This window comes from Amphibalanus amphitrite, unplaced genomic scaffold (genome assembly GCF_019059575.1).
Source record: "Amphibalanus amphitrite isolate SeventyFive unplaced genomic scaffold, NRLGWU_Aamphi_draft 000070F_arrow, whole genome shotgun sequence".
Classification (NCBI taxonomy): domain Eukaryota; kingdom Metazoa; phylum Arthropoda; class Thecostraca; order Balanomorpha; family Balanidae; genus Amphibalanus; species Amphibalanus amphitrite.
This window is the reverse complement of record NW_024881566.1, coordinates 23,479-45,813: the sequence shown is the minus strand read 5'-3', so window position 1 is coordinate 45,813 and position 22,335 is coordinate 23,479. Positions and strand designations below refer to the sequence as shown.

Sequence of the window (22,335 nt, the reverse complement as noted above, 5' to 3'; positions counted from 1 at the left end):
GCCGGATCAATTGACAAGAAGTGGAAGGGGAGGGGGAAGATCATTGGGGCCCAAGATTACTTTACTACTCATTGGGGCCAATGCCATCACAACCTTTCGAAACGGAATGAGCAGTTCACATCGTCCACGTAGGTAAGGGGCGCAGCAAAGGGGTAGGGGTGCACAGAGGCGGATCCAGCTCAGAGGTTTGGGGGGGGGGGCAAACCATAAAAATTTATCGATTCTTTCCATGCATCGTCCATAGGCGTAATGTTAAAATCATGCCGTTTGGGGGGGCAAATGCCCATTTTGCCCCCCCCCCTGGATCCGCCACTGGGGGTGCACTATGGGCTTAGTCCCTCCCAAATATAGCAAACGCCTTTCAAGATCATTTCGGGGCGCCGAAGGCGGCTTTCCACTTTCCAGCACTTTAGGCGCCGTCAGGGGGTGGTTTGAGTTTTGACAGAGACAGGGTGGTTTGGTATCTAAACCAAGGCCATCTATCTAAACTATCTTGAAGGATCTTGTCGATGATGAAAGAGTGCCGTGACGTCATTGGCTCGATAAGGATGTGATGACGTTATTTTTTAAGTACCTTGCGTAAGACGGTTGATCGTTGACGTGCGTCAGAATTGAAGTCAGACTGGCGCCGTCACACGTGGAAGCGGAGAGCTGTGAATATCGGTATTGGGAGTTTATTTAAAATTATACAAGTGCAAAAGTTTGATCTTGATCTATAACTATGGCAGAGGAAGAAGCGGTAAGTAGTTTTATTTTCTCATAAACCTTTCTAGCTTTTGTCATGATGTACATTTAGGCACGGGTGGAGAATGTTTGAAAAAGTTACCCCAGCCGGCGACCGAAAGTCAGAAAGACGATGATGCTCAAATATTTGTCAACGGTTATCAACAAACCCCTATTCTGTGGCATAGAATAATGGATGTCTGCGTACGTTTTTAGGGAAAACTGGTGCACGCAGGTGCGGAAGATTTCGTAATTGTAACAACAATTTTGCAACACGCCTTAAAATTCCGGACGCATGTCACCTAGTGCTAGATCAGGTCATCAGGTCAAATTTGCTGGATGATCGTTCTAAAAATGCCATCATGCCCTTTGCAAAGCTTATTCGGTGGAAGTTGCAATCTTCCCACACAAAACAAAATGTCAAATTTGACCATTTTGACCCTCTTATTGATTTGAGCTCGCACCTGAAATATTATTCGCGACCGAGCCTTAAACCAGTAATCAAATGTTTTGTTTGCAGTGTTTAACCTCCGTTATGTTCATGAACTGTGAGAAAAGTTGTCGGAGAATGCTAAAATCAGAGAAATTTGGCTTTTGATGATCTATGATGATTGTATAATTGAGCTTGCCTAAAACCCAGACTGCAAAGTATGGCAATTTCGACGAGATCTCGTCGGTGCGGGCTTGTTCGACTGGTGCGGATTTTGGAGTGGTGCGGTGCGGATTTGGCCTGTGCGGTGCGGATTTGGCTTGGACCTTGCTGCGGTGCGGACTCCGCTTGGTCTTCTTACCCGGCCGGGTTCCCTGCCAGGTTCCCTGACTGTTCTTTGGAAAGCCCTACAAATGCGTGCCAGCCACGGTGACGCACGGTGACGGACCAAGGTTTTCAATTAACTCTACGAACTAACAATTGCGGCAAAACAAATCCATTCTCGCCTTGGGAATTACCTATCGTGATGACGACGTCATTAGAGCGAAGACTCGTTGCGGTGGTGACTGGTGATTTGTGTGCTATATATGTCACATTTGCGAGCAGCTGGTTTGGATTCCCAATCAGCGCGCTACTTTGGAATGACATCATTGTTTTTACTCATACGAAAGTTTGTTGGGGCGATTTGATCAAGGCTCGCGACATTCACACGTGACTTTTAGCTTGTAGAAGGCCCACAGAGGGGGAGAAGTTCCGAATGTCACGTGACCCAATATGCCCTCCAGCGCCCTATTTTCACCGGCGTCCGTCTATTTGCTCTATTTCAAACTTCCGGTACGAGTGCGCCGCGCGGTCTCCCGTGGTGAGCGTTGCTCAAGCCATAAGTGAAACTGAAAGTGGATGGGAAATAATTATAGTAGATGAATTAATCCCTTGCATTATAATTGCCTGTCGGTTCCCGTTTCGGTGCGGATTTTTTGGGCTCTCGGCAAGCTTTGGTGCGGATTTTCCGGCTTAGTTTGAAGGGTTGGTGCGGATTTTGAACTTGGGCCGGTGCGCCTCGTCGACCTGCGTGCCATACTTTGCAGTCTGGCCTAAAACATGACCAGATTTCTCTGGTCACGTTTGTCGCCCTTTCAAACGTCGTTCCGCTTCTCGCCTCGTAGCCCAGTAGCCGAGTTAGAAGGAGTGTGAAAAGCCCACCTCTCAACTCAACGTGTTGCGATTAGGCCACCACCCTGGCGCGGGCTAAGTTGGGGGAGCCTTGAGCCCCAGCAGCTCGTCCTTCTATCTCACTGATATTACCCTTGTCCTATCTTGTGATGTTATTACATTGCCATCTTACGATAACGGCCCTTAAATATGATTTACTTCTGTTTGATGAAACATGTCGGGCTCCGCGATGAAAAGACTTAAAAACATAGAAGCTTCAAAATGAAAATAAGTAAATTTTCAAGAACTTTTCAAGGTAGATAAGAATAATGAGAGACACTTTTATAGATGGCAGTTTTTTCGTATGGAGACAGCTTTTAGGATTTACAAAAGTGGAAAAATTTACCCCGGACGCGCTGGGGTCGGCTGAAAGTTACCCCGGCCACGGCCGGGGTGGCCGGGGTAGGTTCTCCACCCATGCATTTAGGACATACCTACATATCATCGTTCCTTGAGTTTTTGCAAAAAGTTTTATTCACTTTAAAAAGGCTAGGATGGGTTGTAATGTATTTGGCATCTTTGCTGCTTTTGCCTTGTTTCGCATTATGAGAAAGCATAGGCTACTTAAGATACAATTCATTTTATTTTGTCAATAAATCAAAATACAAGAAATGATGTTAAGGTCCAGGCATGAAAAAATACAGTTTAAGCCGAATATGTCCGACAAAGCGGCTTGATTGCGCCAAAATATTCTGTGCATGTCCGGCGTAACATCGCATGCGTCAAATTCGGCGCATGCTGGCCACTTTCGGCACAAGGTTGTCACATAATTTTTCGGCGAATGGCGGTTACCAAATATTTTGGCACGCTGGCTACTCTAGCAGCAGATTCATCCTGAGGGCAGCTCTGGAAAGGGTTTGGGATGAGACGCCCCTCGCTCCAATCATTGCGTGCTCTGAATTGCGAGCCGCCCTGAGTACTCAGTGAATGTGCGGCAGCCTAGGTGAGGCCTGAGGCCTCCACCCTTAGCGCGGATATAGGTATGGAAGACCTTGGTGAACATCGCTGGGTGTAGTGAAGTATTCCTGGATCGAGGGGAATGAGAGATTAGACATTAGACAACCTGGCAAAGCAAGGGGCAGCCCTGCCCTTGGACACCCGCTTGCTAACTCGGCCAGTTCATTGTGTGTCAATGTGCGGATTCGCGTCAATGTAGCGCGACACTGGTCCGAGTCGGATGGAGATCTCAAAATTTCAGGGGGGGGAGGTCCAGGCCGGGCAGATGGAGGCGGGCTGGATGCAGTACCATTGACTATCAGAGCAGTAATTCGTTTTTAGGGGGGCCGGACCCCCGAGATCTCCACCTCTGGTCCGAGTTACTATTCAAGCCACTCTTCGGGAGCAGGCTGCAACCCATGCTCGCAGAGGACCGAGAGGACGCTGTTTTGGTACATCAGATAGGGCAGGCCACTGGGGCCTCTCGCTCCAGCACGTGCACTGAATCGGCCGTCTCCCTTCCGCCGCGTGCCAGCAGTGCCTGGACAAGTAGTGTCCGCACAAGAGGCAGATGTCCTGGAGCACGTGCTGCTCCGCTGCCTGGTCCTCGCCGGCGCCCGCCAGCCTTGAACACACCGCTCCGCCGATTTTTGTGGCCCCCAAACTTCCGGCCCGGGCGAAATCAGCGCAAAATCGCTTGTGCCGAATCGCTAGAGGTCATCATATCAAAGGTTAAAACTCAAATGTCGTCCATTTCAACAATTTTGCAAGCTGCAAACGGCTAACTCGGGAACCAATAGAGCTACAGCACCGCGGAAAGGCGCATTCGATCGCCCTTTTACAGACCTTTCTGTGTAATGTTCTCAGATTTGACCTAAGGTCAAACACCTCAACGGTTTAGCAGGACAAAAACTAAAAATAGCCGTTTTCACGAAAAAGGTTTTCGGTAATAACTTTCCGGTAATAACTTTCGATTCAAGCAAGCCACGACATTACTTTTGACAGCATCGTGTTCCTCTTGTTGAGACGCGTCGAATGAATTATTCGTTGACCTTGAAAGGTCATTTTGAAAATATGACCTTAGGTCAAGGTCATGTTCTGACCGGGAAGGGTCATGCTGCATATCAGTCGACCCGTATCGTCGAGCTGAATACATCTGACGTGTTTTCATCGCTCTGGCACGTCTCTAACAAAAGTTATAGCCAACAAACTGCTGCTGACCATTCATGACCTGAAATTACCTCAGGGGCACACACGCTTCAGTGTGTCATGTTTACCCATGAACCGATGTTTGAGAGGGGATTCGTCCAAGAGGCGCATTTCAATTTTCTCCCATTGACTTATAATGGAGAGGTCGCAAAATTGACCTGACCTTAGGTCACAGATATCAAACTTCCGAGATATACATTTTGTTCATACCTACTGTTACTCTTAGCAATCGCTGAAAGTTTCAAGGTGATCGTTCAGTGGGTGTAGCTAGGACGAGGATTGAAACTTTTTCTGAGGTGAGGTCACGATGTGACCTGGTGACCTGACCTTGAGAGCCCTGGGTCTGAAATTTTCACATGTGCGGAAAGGATGCAAACAGGTTTCCCAAAAATGGCGGCGCTCCGCGCCGTTTTTGACTTTTGAGATATCTGCGAAAAACTGCAGGGGGAAGGGGGTGTTCAAGCCCCCCCTCCCGGCCCGGCGCGGGTTAAGGATGTCATTGTAGTCTGAGCAGACTTAAGATTTAAATCATTTAAAACATTTTACCGGCTACTGGTTTTCTACAGCACCTAAAATGCAGCTGCGCATGTCAGAGCGCACCCCTGGTTTCTGTGAGAAACCTTTTTGTCACAATTCTCGGTAACCAAATCCCTGTCCTGTTTTTGGCAGTTGGATATCTTTGACGCCTCAAAGAAGAAGAAAAAGAAGAAGAAGACTCCGTTTGACATTGACGCCGCTCTGGGCGAGGGTGGCGGAGCGTCGGCGAGCGCTGCGTCCGCAGCTGAGACAGCGCCGGCCGCCGACACCGCCGCCGGCTCCTCCAGCCAAGATGCCGCCCCCTCCTCCTCCTACGCAATCGATGACGGTACGCACCGCGAGATTTCGGCCGCTGGCGGGCTGTATAAGTTGTGCTATGTGGCACACTGTTTCATTGCATTTTGGGGCAGGCCAAAGTTGACCAAAGTTGGTGGGCATAGATTACATTTTTTCTCGCTTACTGGCTGTATGTGCCTACAAAAGTGCTTCATTGCTCAAGTGTGAGCCTGTTGCAAAGACATTTTGATCCTACAAATGGCATAAAATCGTAAATGATTCATTTTCAATTTCGCAATCAGTTCTTACATATTTATTTATGTTATGTAGGGCCAATTGCGGCACTTATTGTCAATGTGTCCTGATTCTGTGCTTCATTATTTCAGACATTAACCTTGACCTGGAGACCTTTGGCAAAAAGAAGAAAAAGAAGAAGATGCCGCTGAATTTGGACGAGTTGGGTGATGCATTGCCAGTTGCTGAGCCCAAACCAGAGGTTGTTGAAGAGGTAGGACATTGTGTCACGTTCCTCTCAAGGGTCTGATGATGAGTGGTATGGTAACCCAAAGTGGGTTGAACTCGAAGTGTCCTGTCCAAGCACAATGCAGCTGAAGTATGGTTTCTTAAAAACCATAGTCAAAACAATGATTGGTGAATCTCTCTCTCTCTCTCTCTCTCTCTCTCTCTCTCTCTCTCTCTCTCTCTCTCTCTCTCTCTCTCTCTCTCTCTCTCTCTCTCTCTCTCTCTCTCTCTTCCTAGATTCTTCTGCTTCTTTTTTCAGGCTGTTCAATGATGAATCATTTCAGACGAAACTTAGTGAGACTGCTTTTTCAAAGTCCAAATTTGTGCCTGTGGGACGGAGGAAAGGCATTCTCTCGTGACTTGTGAGGTCTTTATTCCTCTTGAACGTATTGCAGGCTGCCGAAGATTTGGATCTTGATCTGGACATGGACTTCAGTAAGAGTAAAAAGAAGAAGAAAAAGAAGAAGGACATTGAGGAGCTGGTGGCGGGTGACGACGCTGAGAACGAGGAGCCCGGTAGGTACCGTCAGCTGCGGTCTGTAGATGGCGCTGTTCACGAGTCACCCCGGTACCAGGCCAATCGGGAACATTACTCGCTAAGCTGAGATATTTATCAGTCGCTGGTGCATTCAGGAAGGATGTCAGATGGATATCGATGACGGCAGACTCCTGCATGATTGCAGAAGAGAGAAGGACATTATCAGCTATGTAATCGATCTACACCTCTGTGTGGTTTTGGCTCTTTACGTAAACTCTGTCAGGTTTTTGTCCAAATTTACTATTTAGCGAAATAGGTCGATTGGCGATGTTTGAATATGAATTTGAAAATATGTACCTAAAGAGCCCTAGTTCTTGGTTTTCCGACCAACTTTCCACCCAAGCATGACGGAAGTCCGTTTTAGCATTTACATGAGCTTATGTGGCGTTCAGTATCGATCTGATCTGCTTTCTTCAGGGGACTGCTGCATCTCTAAATTTCACGAGTGGCATTTCGAGTGGCTAAATTTCGTGTCGTCCCAAGTCGAAAACTGACCCTATAAATGCTGAACTAGACTCTTTACGCATTCAGGAAATCGCATGCGAGAACCTATTCAAATACGCTATAATTCTTCCCGCATCAATCGCATGCTGGAGTTGCGTGCGATTGATGCGAGCGTGCTTCCATGTATTTTAATAGGCTCTCGCATGCGATTTCCTGACTGCGGAAAGTCTGGTTCAGGCTTTAGGCCCTTGGTAGGTTATAGACCCCTGACAAGCTTGTTCTATAGTTTGCCATGCCAGCACCCATGATTAACGTCCCCATGATATATCTCGCCTTGCGCGAGACGTCGTGGGTGTGGAACGGCGGGTGGATGGGTATGGGTCTTCAGTTAACATAATGTCTGCTTTGTGTGCCTTAAAAGGTCGACGAGGATGAGATTCGAACTCACGCGGGGAGACCCCATTGGATTAGCAGTCCAACGCCTTAACCACTCGGCCACCTCGTCCCATGAATGATGCGGAAGCCGAAATATTGCTGCCGATAGGCTTGTTCTGTTTGGAAATTATTGCCCCAGCTAGGGCTGAGCATTGCCACCATGCTCACCCCTGAACCTTTTGTGACAGTGCACTGCTGCAATACGCTCATCCATTCCCTAGGGCGCTGGGGAGCCTTGGGATTGCGCCCGGCGATATTTACGCAACAGTTATCGAAATACTTTTATTTCGGTGAACATCTCCTGGCACTATGTCAATCGACATTGCGTATAGCCATGCCTAATTATGGAGAGGGAAACATCGCTAGCATTTTGGCGGCAGGGTTGGAAAGTGCGCTTATAATAGATCAGTTCTGGTATGGAAGTAAGCCTGGGTACGGACGGATATGTATCAGAGACCAACTCCCGTCGGTTGACCCTCCCGGCGCTGTCCGCCGCTCGACTGACCCGGGGCGGGCGGTGACCGACAGCGGACCAGGACGGCACCGGCTGGGCGGGCACCGACCGCGACTACACCTACGACGAGCTGCTGACGCGCGTGTTTGACATCATGCGCGAAAAGAACCCCGACATGGTGGCCGGCGAGAAGCGCAAGTTCGTGATGCGCCCGCCACAGGTGGTGCGACTCGGCGCCAAAAAATCCAGCTTCGTCAACTTTGCAGACATCTGCAAAATGTAAGTCACAGAGCTTATTCGTCAGGGGCTCTAATGATATGAATACAACATTGGAATAACGAAGAAGTTGGATGAAAGTTGTGCAATGTGTATTTATTGCGTAACATCGTACATACTCCTTGATAGTTGAGTTGTCCACGGTCGCGAACAAGCTGCCAAACTCCATCACCCTCTATTCGGTGTTTATCGCTCTACTGTTATATCACACCTCTGTCTCTGTACAGGCTCCACCGGCAGCCGCAGCACCTGCTAAACTTCCTGTTCGCCGAGCTGGGTACGTCGGGCTCTGTGGACGGCACCAACCAGCTCATCATCAAGGGCCGCTTCCAGCAGAAGCAGATTGAGACAGTGCTGCGCCGCTACATCAGGGTAGGTGGGGGGCCGGGGCGCGCGTCAGACAGCGCGTCTCTCGCCCATACCGGGGGAGAGCGGCGGACAGAGTGGGTTGTGATAGGATAGTTATATTTACGGGGTGTGACTATATATTACTATGCGACTTTATATTATATGGCTGTGTATTACTATATCTACGGGTGTATTATGTGTTGGCTAACCCAGCTTTATTCGATTTACTGTCAACTAGCTACTTTTTCGGCCGTACCTAATATAAACATGAATACGCTGGTGGCATAGATAATGCATCTAACTATTCAGTATTCCCCTACGATGCATGTGATGGCAAGTCTTGCATTGATGCCAAGGATGACTAGTGTAACGGAGGCAGTGTTCCATTTTTGGAAATTTTGGGTGGAAAATCACACCTAATGGGTAGAATATTTTCATCCCCAAAACCAGGTAAATTGGAATTCTTTCATCTTTGAAAAATGCTCAACTCATGCTCAACAATTAACAGCCAGATTACCAGATATACCTAGCAGTGCCATATAGACAGTTAGAACTTATAGGTTTGCTACATAATGCATAATTTCCATGAAAAAAAGCGAAATCAAGGCACAAACCCAACAACTCACCCTGACTGACAACGAAAGAAAATAACCTTGCACACTTCCAGCTGTTAATAACAAATATGCGTTGAATGACCTTGATCACCTCAACTGTTTGTAAAAAAACAGGCTTGTGTTCTGAATAAATGCTTTTGGATATTAATAACAACTATGATTAATGGTTTGCTGCCAACGCAAAACGGATGAGCCGCTGCTTGCGCAAATTAAACACTACCTGTGCAATTCGCTTTTGACTAAGTTGCGCAGGATACGCCTACAAAATTTTCATCTTTGGACCCGCAGTCAGCTGGGCACACCCTGGCACACCCTAGGGATGAATTTAAAACTTGGTGGGCTCTAACTTCTTTCATATACAAAATAGGGGTATGAGACAGGTACCATCTTATTTTACATTCATTTCTGATCCTATTGTATCAATTTCACCACAAATTATGTCCGTCAATGGCTTCTAGAGGACTTTAAAGCTCGATGCGTCGGGCCTGGCAGAGGTCCAAGATGAGAAAAGCCACCCTGCGCACACCCAAGGGATGAATTTAAAACTCCGCGGGCTCTGGCTGGTTTCATAGGTAAAATAATGTTTTGAGACCGATGCCAATTTATTCTGCGCTTATTTCTGATCCTATCGCATTAATTTCGCCACAAATTATGTCCGTCAATGGCTTCTAGAGGACTTTAAAGCTCGAGGCGTCGCGCCTGGTAGAGGTCCAAGATGAGAAAAGCCACCCTGGGCACACCCTAGGGATGAATTTAAAACTCCGCGGGCTCTGGCTGGTTTCATAGGCAAAATAATGTTTTGAGACCGATACTAATTTATTCTGCGTTCTTTTCTGATCATATTATATCAATTTCACCACAAATTATTTACGTTATTAGTTTTTAGATGTCTTTAAAACTCGAGGCGTCGGGTCGGGCAGGGGTTCAAGATGACTGACACGCCACCCTGGCACACCCTAGGGATGAATATGAAACTCTGTGGACTCTGGCAGGTTTCATACGCGAAATGAGGTTATAAGACCGGTAATGATGTATTTTACGTTAATTTCTCATGTCTTTGCAATAATCTTACCGCCAATTATTCATTTCAATTAGTTTCTAAAGGTTTTTAAACACGAAGCATTCGGCCGAGGGAAAGCCAAGATGAATGAAAGGATACCTTGGCACACCTCTAGGGATAAATTTAAGATACGGTATTCCCAGATCTGCCCAATACATGTTCTGAAGCTGGTAGATGGGATTAAGAAGGCCCTAGCTTTTTAATAAATTATCCCTCGCCCGTATAAGGGGGGGGGGTCGAACGAACCACCCCCTCGTTTTTTCGAGAATAACTCGCGTAAAAAGCGGCCGATCGCGACGAAACTTTCAGGACCCTCGAGTCAATTAATTTGACACCTACTCTGAAAATCTCATATTCCTGACCCAAATGACCTTTGACCTGTGACCTATTTCTTGAGGCCATGTTTGGCCGGAATCGCGATTCGGCGAGCCGCTAATGCGTTCCGTTCACTCCCGTTCCGTTTCGGGTGTTCTGGTCAGTTGAACTCTCGCTTTCCCTTCCGCTTGGGGTGTCCTGATCAGCGATGCCCTCCGTTCCGTTGCAGTTGCTCTGATCAGTGATCACTGATGCCCTCCGTTCTGTTGCGGGTGCTCTGATCACTGATCACTGATCATTGACGCTTTCACTCAGCACTTATCACGTGACATGATACGAAGCTACCGCTCCGTTTCGGTGGCCGGCCATGAGGTCGGTGGCATCCTTTTATCATTTTTTTTTTTGCATCCCGTTCCGTTCCGATATGGATGCCCTGGTTACTGGTTAGTTGCACGCTTTTTATTGCGATATTGCGTATTATGCTGCGCAGTGCACATCGATCCGTTTGGGGTGCCCTAATCAGTGACCCTTTGTCTAGTCTCATGTAGTGTACCGTTCCTTTCGAAGAGTTGCGCTGACACCGTTTCCATTTTCACTATGCGTAATGAGTACCGACTATCGCTGGCCGTTCCGGCGTTCGGGCCGGGAGATTTCCGGCGTATGTCATGCTGCATAGTGCGACTGCAATTGCATACTCAATACTGCGTCCCGTTCCGTGTGCCCAGAGCAAAGGCACCATTTCCAGTATCATCCGGCCATTGTCATATCTGTTGAAAATGGAAAGCTCAAAGCTATACTGCGTACATACTGTACATATATACTGTACACTGTACGAATATTACCAGATCAGATGCGAACGAAAACTACATACTTATATTGCCGCATATTATCTCAAATATACAGTAATCTTGGAAGCGGTGCTGCCATATTGTAGGCGCAAAACGTCCCAGAGGCCAGAACACATGAGTTATACGGTTTCTGGTTTCATAGCGATCAGTTACGTCAACAAACTGCCCATCAGGGTATCATGATTACCTAAGATTTTATGTCTAACAGTGTCACAGTGATGACCACGCCTCACGCATTACACACTTACATACAAATACACAGTCTGAGTCAACTGCACTAAATCAATAATACAGGACGACAGAATGATACCCTTTGCAACGGCAACGACAGTTTCCTTCCCACTTCCTTTGCTTAAAAAAGAAAGAAAACTTCTCCACATGGCACTAGTACCAAAGCCTGCATATAGAGAGAGCTCCCTCACCCGCCCCTCCCACAGATTTCAACAGAATCATTGCATCTTCTGCTTCTTAAAGACCTAGTTCGCTCGCATGATGGCAACTGGCGTCGCGAGGATGGAGGTCCGCGGATGATCTTTAGGAGAAATATACAGGCAGAAGGACCGTCCTGGATCCGTGCCAGTAAGCATGAGTAGGAACTTAGCAGGTGCTGACGGTAATATCTGCTGTCTGCATCTGAAACGGAAAGGAAGGCATTGATTTAAGGCTAGGAGAAGGATGGCCACTGGACAGTCATTCAATTGTGACAATGCATTTTGACTTGTGAGGAAAATGAAATCTCACTGGTGGAAGTAGGTATTCATTCTTTGCTGTATAAGAGACAAGGGTGATTCTTAACTTCATTAGTCTCAATCAAGCACAAAGGTTGGGATAAAATGGGACGGATTTCGAAACACTTGGCGATCAGATGCTAAAGTTATAATTCTGCCGTATATCATCCTTACCTATTTGCATCGTCTTTTTCGGTTAGTTTTGGTGGTCAGGAATGATATGTTCTTTTATTATCAGCCAGCGTAGCGTTACGCCTTTATTGCGAAAGTGATATAGGTTTTCACTTGTTTTTTTTTTCTCATCCTAGATTTTTTGGTCATCATCGTCACACCCAACCAAAATCCAATTTTAGAACACTGAACGGAGGTGTAAGTCAGGTCTCAGAAGAATACGCGTAATTGTCACAACTACAAGTACCGTATTTGAAGCCAATGACAGCCGTATGATGTCATATGATGTGGCATATGGTGACAAATGTCGCCGCTTAGGTTTTTAGAGCGACGCAATAAAGATGAAATATTATGCTTGAAACAAGCTACCACAGCCGACATCCCAACTTCGTAATGCATGAAAGGTACTGACCAGTGACCAACGTCACTAATCCAATCTAAATAATCAGTCTGGCTTATGCACCGCTTATGCCGCTTTCACACTATCAACCACAGAAAGTCATCAAATGAAAGTTGTAGAGAAAATCTTTACAGACATACATACAGGAATGCATGAAAACTAAATGAATGCGATTTATCACCGAAAAGCATAGTGGGGATATACACTGCACAGTGTAAAGCCGGTTTACCGGCCTACGGGCTCCCGCCGATCAGCTCACGAGTCACGACTGTATATACTTCGTTGTGTGGCTGTGTGACATCCCTCGCATTGGGCTGGATCGCCCGGTTTTCGACCGGTCTCTTACTTCACCGTTGGTTGGCAGCCGGTCTGCCAGCATAGCGTAAGACGTGTGTTGAAAATTGTTATCAATTGTCACAACCCAAATTCCTTTGATGCAAATGAAACTTGCATGAATCGTTTCTTCAGACGTCACAAATCGCAAGTGATGTCATCGCAATGTAATTGATCGGCTTTGTATTCGATGGCTTGCTGCTTGCTACGTTGCAATAGCGTGTAGATAATTTGCTACGATAAAAATATTTAGGAACTCGCTGATGATCATCATCAGCAAAAAGTTGGTGTCAAGATTTGCTTAAAAAAACACACACAAAAAAAGCATCCATCGCTCAGTGCTGATCAGGCATCAACACAGGTCATGGCAGCGCTGTAACTTTTTCGGTGCAAAGGGAAGTTTTTTTTTCATTGAATACCTGACCCTAAACCCATGACCGGTATGGATTTTCTTATTACATATTGCAAGACCTAGTGGATTACGAGGTTGAGATCTCGTATCGATTACACCTCTTATATGAATAATTATCTGTGCATCTCTAATGCGACTTGTGACTGTTAACGATTTGCAATGATTTGCGTGCAATATTACAAAACGAACGTGTTTGAGGAGTTGACCGGTTTCGGTTTGGCGTGGTTCGGTGCGTTGACCGGCCCGTCGGTAAGGCGTGGCTCGGTGCGTTGACCCTGCGACACCTCTCCGTCCTGCAGGAGTACGTGACCTGCCACACGTGCCGCTCGCCCGACACCATTCTGCAGAAGGACACGCGCCTCTTCTTCCTGCAGTGCGAGTCGTGCGGCTCGCGGTGTACGGTCGCCTCGATCAAGTCCGGTTTCCAGGTGAGCGTCCGGCCCGCGCCCCGTGTCCGGTCTGTCCTTCCCGGGCGCGACACACTGACCGTCTTACAATTGACATCACACGTGATACGGACGGTGTTGTGCAATGTGCATGGATGATTGGTGGGAACTCATATTAAGAGTTCTAGGCTCATGGGATGTCAATCATTGTTCTTTGTTTTCTGCTGTTTGGTTTTGTTTTTATTGCTTAACTATTATTATACAGTTGTTTGCACAATCGGTGCTTGGAGATCATGACGCATGATAAGGCTCTCCGAAATCTTTGCGACATCGGGCTTTACAGCTTTGACAGATTTGACGACGCAGCTGTGTTTTCTTAGCGTACTTGTTTGTCCAGTTTATACACCTGTTCTATTGCCTAGTCCCAAGGTAGTTTGTTTGCAGTTTGTAGAACGCCATTCAGCTCTTGCATCATTGTCGCTGTCCGGCGCATCTGCGACTGTGTCGCGCTGGGACGGCGATTCAGGCCGCCGGCCCGGTCCGGCCCGCTGGACCGGCTGCCGAACCGGAGCTGTCACGTTTCCGGCTGCGGACCGCGGTGACCGCTCGGGGCCGGTTACTGCCCGCGCCGCCCCGGAGCGCAGCCACGCGCGTATACGCAATAGTCGGGTTCTATCACATAATACCTCGCAAATTGAGTGTCGTATTTCTGAATTATTATGCGTAACCTATTGTCGATTGCTTATCTAAACGAGTAAGCTCATGTACTTGATAAAATCTCGTAAATTTCTATTATTGCAGTGTGGCACAGTGAGATGCCGTTTGTCTTGCGCAACACTTTAAGAATAAATTTGAATTTTATTAAACATTTCACTCCAGGACAAATGAAAACACCAAAAAGCTGCCATCGCTCTTTTTGGCCCGTTGGCATTGTTTATTTTTGTGGTTGTGCTGTGAACATATTTGGCATGTCAAGCGGCACAAGGCAGTATAAATTTGTCCATCGGTGGTGACGCCACCTGGCGCCTATTTGTGTCCTGCGATGTTACGTGACCCGCCACCTCCGCTCACTCGTTTGACATCCGTGTGAGATCCCTGTGTCTACCGTCAAGCCGTCACCTCTGCTCACCCGTGTTACACCTCTGTGACCCCTGCTCACCCGTGTGACACACCTCCCTCTGTGTCTGCCCACAGGCCGTCACCGGGAAGCGGTCCGTGCTCCGAGCCAAGGCGAGCTGAGCGGGCGCCGCGGAGGGACGCCAGCCGCGCCCCACCCACCCCCGAGTCAGTTTATACCGCTCTATATTATAATAAACGGACACTGGTGTTTGGTCCCGTGTGTTGACGGCGTTGGACGACGGCAGTGGCACCATATGGGGTGATGGGCGAACGGTTCGATAGGGGTGACGGGCAGACGGTGTGGTGGATAGGCACTGAATCCGAGGGATCCGAGGACCCTCGCTGGCTGAATGCGAGCACAGTCTGTCATGACCGGCGGGCACTGATGCCAGTCCATTCTCCGATCAGCCAGCTTCGCTATGGTTCTCTGGCGACAACTTTGGCGATTACAATTTTGGATTGTTTGATCACCTGGAAATTATTGATATGCAATTCTATTTGTATAATCTAAATGACTTCTCAATAAACTAACAATTAAAACTTTCTTTTTTCTGTCCACCCGTCTAATTTATGGTAGAACATCGGGGTCGTAGTGGTGTTTATTCCGGGACAAAGCACTGCTATAGGCGTTCTTATCCCTCAATGGTACAGGAGTACGGGAGTAAGGAGAGATACGAGGGGGCTGTTGGGTGCATGCCGCGGCGCTTGTCGGATCCTGCAAAAGCAAAACGATGGAAGGTATCATACGCACAACCGACTGCGGCCCTGGTGGCGCAGTCGGTTGAGGCGTCGACCCGCGGTGCGGGCGGTGCCGGGTTTCGGGTTCGATTCCCGGTTCCGCCCGTTCCGCGGGCGTCGTCCCCGGCTGTGTCACCAGGTGTGGGGTAGGCTCCCACTTCAGCCGTAGCCTGAGGGGTGGGGGAACAAGGGCCAGGAGGAGGAGGAGCCGTCCTGTAATCAGGGGCGGATCCAGGAAAATTCCAAGGGGAGGGTCATGAATCGAAGTGGTGCCCCTACCTATACCCAAAATTAAAAACTCAACGGATTTCGTCCACTTCATTTTGGTGGTGCCCCCATTTTCAGTTTTTTTTTCTTTTTATTTTTTTATTTTAAGTCAGTATCTTAACTCTTGCCACAGCCACATTTACCAATTGTAAGCAAGTATATATGAATGTACTATGTGTATATATGTTGTGGACGCTGAGTAGTGAGTACTTACCAGGAACGTTATCAGGTAAGCGAATCGTTGTCAGTCCGACGAACTTGACCCTGGCGTCTAAAGGGTCTGTCCTTGACACTTCAGGCTTGTCAGGGGCACCAAAGTCCTTCCAGGGACACCACAAACCTGTCAGGGGCACCTACGGCCTTGTAGAGGCGCCACAGGCCCGCCAGGAAGCAGGGGCACCACAGGTCTAGCAAGTATACACGACAGGCCTGTCAGGGGCACAACGGGCCTGTTGGGCCCATGAGCACCCCTAGGGGCAGGGGCACCACAGTCCTTCCAGGGGCACCGCAGGCCTGTGAGGGGCACCAGCGGCCTAGCAGGGGCACCAGTCAACACAGGCCTGCCAGGGGCACCACAGACCTGCCAGGGGCACCAGAGGCCTGCCAGGAGCACCACCGACCTTGCAGGGGTAACTTGGGCCTGTCAGGGGCACCACGGGCCTGTCGAGAGGCACTTCAGGCTTTTCAGGGGCACCATAGTCCTCTCCGGGCGCAGGGGTAGCAGGGGCACCAGAGGCCTGCCAGGGGCACTACAGGCCTAGCAAGGGCACCACTGGTCTATCAGGGGCACCACGAGCCTGTCATAGCCAGGCATCTCAGGCTTGTCAAGGCCAAGGGGCACCACAGGTCTGTGAGGGGCACCAGCGACCTAGCAGGGGCACCAGTCAACACAGGTCTGCACAGTGATGCAAATGGGGTTCACGAGTGGCCATAAATACCCAAAAGTCAAATTTACCAAATCGAGTTAATTGCGATATGGCCGAGTAGACAAATGTTTGGGGCATCTGAAATCACATGGTTTTCATGTTTTTGTCAAAACCGGCCTCGTGTATAATCGTCAGAAGTCGTGACATTTTCTAGGTCGTAAAATGACGGTCAGACACTCGCAAGTTCAAACGCTGCTGGTTTGCGTTCATTTCGTACAAATTGAAAAAATTATGCATGGGAATGATCCCCAAAGCCTTCTGCTTCTAATGCCGAGTCACAAAAAGCCGTATCTCATTCGCTTTGGCGGTAATCTGACTAATTAGCATCATGTTGCAATCGAAGTTTTTTACTAAGAAAAAAATGCTTTCGTTTCACCTACAGCACTTAACACAGTGTGTGCCCGTTAGTCCACCATACCATAGCCTTCCCTAATCATTTCTGAGTCGCATCGTGAAAGAATTAAGCCGCTAGCACAGGGCTGACCGGCGCTACAGAGGTTTTTGTCCGGGCGGTCGGGTGCCGCAGTGGGCGCGCAGTGGGCGGGTGAGTGCCGCCGCGCGACGTCCGGGCGGCGCGGCGGCCCGGCCGCCCCGGGCCGCCCGCTGCGCCGCGGCACCCGATCGTGCCGGATGAAAACTTCTGTAGCGCCGGTCAGCCCTGTGCTAGCGCCTTAATTCTTTCACGATGCGACTCAGAAATGATTAAGGAATGCTATGATATGGTGCACTAACTAGCACACACTGTGTGAAGTGCTGTAGGTGAATTGAAAGCAAATATTTTTGGTAAAAAAGTGCGGTTGCAACATGATTACAAATAGTTAGCTCACCGCCAAACCGAAATAGATACGGCTTTTTATGACGTGGCATTAGAAGCAGCAGGTTTCGGGGATCATTTTCATGTATAATTTTTGCAGTTTGTATGACATGAACGCACGCTAGCGGCACTTGAATTTCAAGTACCTGACAGTCATTTTACGACATCGAAAATGTCTCGACTTCTGACAATCCTACACGAGGCCGGTTTTGACAAAACACATTAAAATCATACTTTTTCAGACACCCCAAACATTTGCCTGACTGACCATATTACGATTTATTCGATTAAGTGAACTTGAATTTTGGGCCTTTTTCGTATTTATGGCCACTCGTGAACCCCATTTGCATCACTGTGGTCTGCCAGGGGCGCCACAGACCTGCCAGGGGCACCACAGACCTGCCAGGGGCACCAGAGGTCTGCCAGGGGCACCACCGGCCTCGCAGGGGCACCTTGGACCTGTCAGGGGCACCACGGGCCTGCCGAGGGGCACTTCAGACTTTTCAGGGGCACCAGTCCTCTCCGGGCGCAGGGGTACCAGCGGCCTAGCAAGGGCACCAGAGCCCTGCCAGGGGCACCACAGGCCTAACAAGGGCACCACGGGCCTGTCAGGGGCACCTCAGGCTTGTCAGGGCCCAGGGACACCACAGTCCTTCCAAGGGCACCGCAAGCCTGTCAGGGGCACCATAGGCCTGCCAGGGGCACCACAGGCCTGCCAGGGGCACCAAAGGCCTAGCAAGGCACCACTGGCCTGTCATGGCCGGGCACCTCAGGCTTGTCAGGGCCCAGGGGCACCACAGTCCTTCCAGGGGCATTACAAGCCTGTCAGGGGCACCAGAGGCCTAGCAAGGGCACCACAGGCCTGCCAGGGGCACCACCGGCCTTGCAGGGGCGCCTTAGGCCTGTCAGGGGCACCACGTGCCTGCCGGGGACACTTCAGGCTTGTCAAGGGCGTTACAGTCCTGTCAGGGCCCAGGGGCACCAGGCCCGTGGTGTCCCTGCTAGGCCTGTGGTGCCCCTGGCGGTCCTGTGGTGCCCCTGTCAGGACTGTGATACCCCTGATAGGCCGGTGGTGCCCCTGGCAGGTCTTTGGGCCCCCGGGCCTCAAGGGGGGGGGGCATGACCCATGTGACCCCCCCCTTGGATCCGCCACTGCCTGTAATTGGGCTACAAGTGCCCGTTGGAGGGAGGCCTGAATAAAAAAAAACAAATAATCGTGCGTACCTATGATTTCTATAATAATCGTATGAGGATGGAATCTGACGTACAGTAGGTATGTGTCATTGTCTGATGAACGGTTCAAGTCGATTGAGCTTCAGGCCGTGAAGTCAGGCCTTATATCATTCAGTTCACAGCTCGGTTAACCCGCGCCCTGCTGGGGGGGGGGGGGTGTTTGAACACCCCCCCCTTGTGGTTTTTCGCGAATATCTCAAAAACGGCGGCCCTTATCGAACATCAATTCTACACATGTTGTGAAAATTTCAGACCAAGGTCATTCAAGGTCAGGTCACCAGGTCACTTGAAGTGACCTCACCTCATAAAAAGTTTTAATGTCTGTCATAGCTACACCGAGTGACCGATTGCTTTGAAACTTTCAGCGATTGCTAAGAGCAATAGCATGTACAAAATGTATATCTCAGAATTTTGATATCGATGACCTAAGGTCAGGTCAATTTTGCGACCTCCGCATTATAAGTCAATGGGAGAAAATTGAAATGCGCCTCTTTTGGACAAAAGACATTATAAACACTCCCAAACACCGAATTACAAGTGGTTTAGACACACTGAACATGAAAATGGTGTCCATGACCCTTGTTTATGCCCTGAGGTCATCTTAGGTCACGAATGGTATCTAACAGTTTTTCGCAAATAACTTTTGATAAAGGCATGCTAGAGCGATGAAAACGCCTTAGATGTGTTCAGCTCGACGATACGGATCGACTGATATGCAACATGACCCTTTCCGGTCAGGTCATGACCTTGACCTGAGGACAAATTTCCAAGTTGACCTTTCAAGGTCAACTTATAGTTCATTTGATGCGTCGTGACGAGAGGAACACAATGCCGGTAAAAGTAAGCTCGTACAAGGCTTGGGTCAAAAGTTATTGCAGAAAAACTGTTTCCGAAAAATCGGCTATTTTTGCAATTTTTGCCCCCTGCAGGCAAAACCGTTGACGTTAGGTCAAATCTGAGAGAATTACTCAGAAAGGGCTTTAATAGGGCTATCGAATGCGCTTTTCCGCGGCGCTGTAGCTCTATTGGTTCTCGAGTTATGCGTTGGCTTCTTGGAAATTTTCGACATTCGACCTGGAAATCGGCGAAATTTTGCCTTCAATGACCTCTGGTGACCTGACCTTTGACCTGACCAAAAATTGACTGAAGTGATTTTGTCATTATTTTTGACGCTCTTTCGAACGCCGCCTTCCGCGCATCGCTACGTGGCCCAGGAGCCGAGTTACAAGGGGGGGTGTTCAAACACCCCCCCCCCCAGCAGGGCGTGGAAATCCAGGACCCCCAGCCGGGCGCGGGTTAAAGGTAGTGTGCCACCTTTGAAAGATTTCCCATTTTATTTTTCCTAGGATAAGAAGCTTCTATTTTTACCTAATGTCGCAAAAAAATCAAAAATGGGCCTGGAATAGTGCCTTTTCGCCTATAAGTTTATCGGTTTTTCGATATGTATAACAACTGTAGTGGGCTGACCTGCAAACAGGCGTCGGCAACAATCGCGAATGCGGCGCACATGTGACAATAAGCAAAGGTCATTTATAGAGTTACGACGTACGGGAATGAGTTATCAGCTGTCTAATCGTAGACAACACAATGTCGAGCTTTAAACTGTAAGCCTGTATTGGTATTGTTTCTTTTATTTGTCTGTCGAACGTTATTTATGGTTTGAAATATGATTTTATGTAAAATAATTGATATGAAAAAGCAGTCTCTTAGTTATGACCCCATTTCACCACACGCAAGTGGCAGAAATGGCAATGATCAGCTGACGCATTTTTCTTGGCCGAAGTCAGAGCGCGCGGCCCGACGCACCACCACCGCACCACAAAGTATGAGCAGAAGCCGCGCCCAAAGCCAGGGCCCCGGTAACGTGAGGTAGCCGAGTCGGGGCAACGTGCGCTGACCCAAGCCGGGGCCGCAGCTTTGGGCGCGGTCTACCGCATCCCCGCGGGCAGCCCCGGGCTATCACATGACACCGGGAGGACGCGCGGCCCCGGCTTGGGTCAGCGCACGCTGCCCCGACTCGGCTACCTCACGTTACCGGGGCCCTGGCTTTGGGCGCGGTCTACCGCACCACCTAACAGGCGTGTTCGAAACCGCAGGAGATGATGATGAACGGGTTTATCGAAACTTGATTGGATGAGCATATCGGTAATAGCGATTTCAGTGTGTGCATTTATTGTTCATAGTGGTGTGAAATGTGGTTGGGGTACGACCGACAACCCGTCGGGGCGAATTTCGCACTGGGGTACTAAAAATTTGAAGAATTTAAGACATTTCCATGAGTCTTGAAGGTATGGATAAGTTCTAAAAATCCGGTTCTCCTTATCTGGGCCATTAACTCCATACGGTCCAGGAAAGCTGGCACACTACCTACCTTTAAAGGTTTAAAGCCACGCTACAGTTTTTAATATTTGCGTAACTTACTTTGAACAAACGTGCCAAAACCGCAATAAATTTTGAGTCATGGCATCTACTCATGTGTTAAAGCCAACGTGCACGGTGCAGCTGATGACTAGCGGGCATCTAAAAGATTATGAAAGGTCGCTATCAGTTTTGGACGATACCTTTTGATAGAGACTTGCTAGAGCAATCAAAATAACCGTTAGATATGCTCATTGCTCAGGCTGCTCAGCTCAGCAATACGGACCAACATATTCAAAATGACCTTTCATGGCCGGTCGTGAAATTGACATGAGGTCAATTATCCAGTTACTTTTTAAAGGTCATATTGTAGTTCATTCGACGTGTCTCCTCGAAACACGACCTTGGTACAGCGCAGGGTGTGTTTCATTAGGTGTAGGTACCCTATGAAAGTATTTTAATTTTTTAACAGAGGTATTCCACAGAGGTTCCACGACAAATCGACAAGTGCCCTGCACCCTCATATTTTATTTTTCGCTTAAAATTGGTGTAATGGGTTGTGAAGGGCGGGGAAGCCAGCTGTGGCAAGGATTTTTTTTCTTCGAACAACGGTTTCCGAGATATAGCCTCGGGCAATTCCTGTAGGTCGCGCTGCAGCCCTATGTTTGGCGGCCTATAACTCAGAAACTATTGGTTTTCTACGATAAAAACTTTATGTGGTTCAACTCACAATCAACCAACAAACATTTCAGCTATCTCCGATTTTCAATCTTTGAAAATTTTGACTTCGTGACCTTTTTACCTATTTTTCAAAGAGTGACCTTGATATTTTCCCCACTGAAAGTTAAAATTTTGTCTGATGACGATTAAAGCGTTATCAATTTTCATTCATATGCGATAATAAAAAAGTGGTTATCACCCTGCGTTGACCTCAGGTCAGGTCATTTTTATGACCTGTCCATTATTACGAGCGGGAGCGACAGCGAAATCTCGAGAACAAAGCAAGATAGCGACAAGCGGTAAACGGTACAGGGTACACACGGATTAGGTCTACAATTTTTACACAGGTCATTTTCAGGTCAGGTCAAAGAAGACGTCATAGGGGTAAAAAGGAAGTCAAAATAGTTTTGGCTGTACCTTTTGATCTAATAAAGAAAGGGACGTGGAACAGGCACCATTGTGTTTGCTTTGGCCTAGCGCCAGTTCGCTTTGAATTTCGATATCGATGACCTAAGGCCAGCTCAATTTCTTAACCATCCCATTAAAAGTCAAT

General features: G+C 48.4%; 1 protein-coding gene and 1 non-coding gene across 2 annotated transcripts; one reads left to right on the top strand and one right to left on the bottom strand.

Moving 5' to 3' along the window:
- Positions 1-359: 359 nt before the first annotated feature.
- On the top strand, positions 360-14,939 carry LOC122379046 (eukaryotic translation initiation factor 2 subunit 2-like). The gene is made up of 8 exons (XM_043360915.1): positions 360-739; positions 5,180-5,375; positions 5,710-5,831; positions 6,241-6,361; positions 7,791-7,995; positions 8,220-8,364; positions 13,521-13,649; positions 14,802-14,939. Exons 1-8 carry the CDS (start codon positions 722-724, stop codon positions 14,844-14,846), a joined length of 981 nt encoding a protein of 326 aa, XP_043216850.1. The 5' UTR covers positions 360-721; the 3' UTR covers positions 14,847-14,939.
- On the bottom strand, positions 7,251-7,332 carry Trnas-gcu. Its single transcript has one exon. It is a non-coding gene; the product is annotated as a tRNA-Ser (tRNA).
- Positions 14,940-22,335: the final 7,396 nt, after the last annotated feature.

What these genes read in the sequence shown, in the direction of transcription:
- LOC122379046 (XM_043360915.1), top strand. An exon ending in CTCCTACGCAATCGATGACG is followed by an intron (nt 5,376 to 5,709) that starts GTACGCACCGCG and finishes TCATTATTTCAG; the next exon opens with ACATTAACCTTGACCTGGAG. An exon ending in CGATCAAGTCCGGTTTCCAG is followed by an intron (nt 13,650 to 14,801) that starts GTGAGCGTCCGG and finishes GTCTGCCCACAG; the next exon opens with GCCGTCACCGGGAAGCGGTC.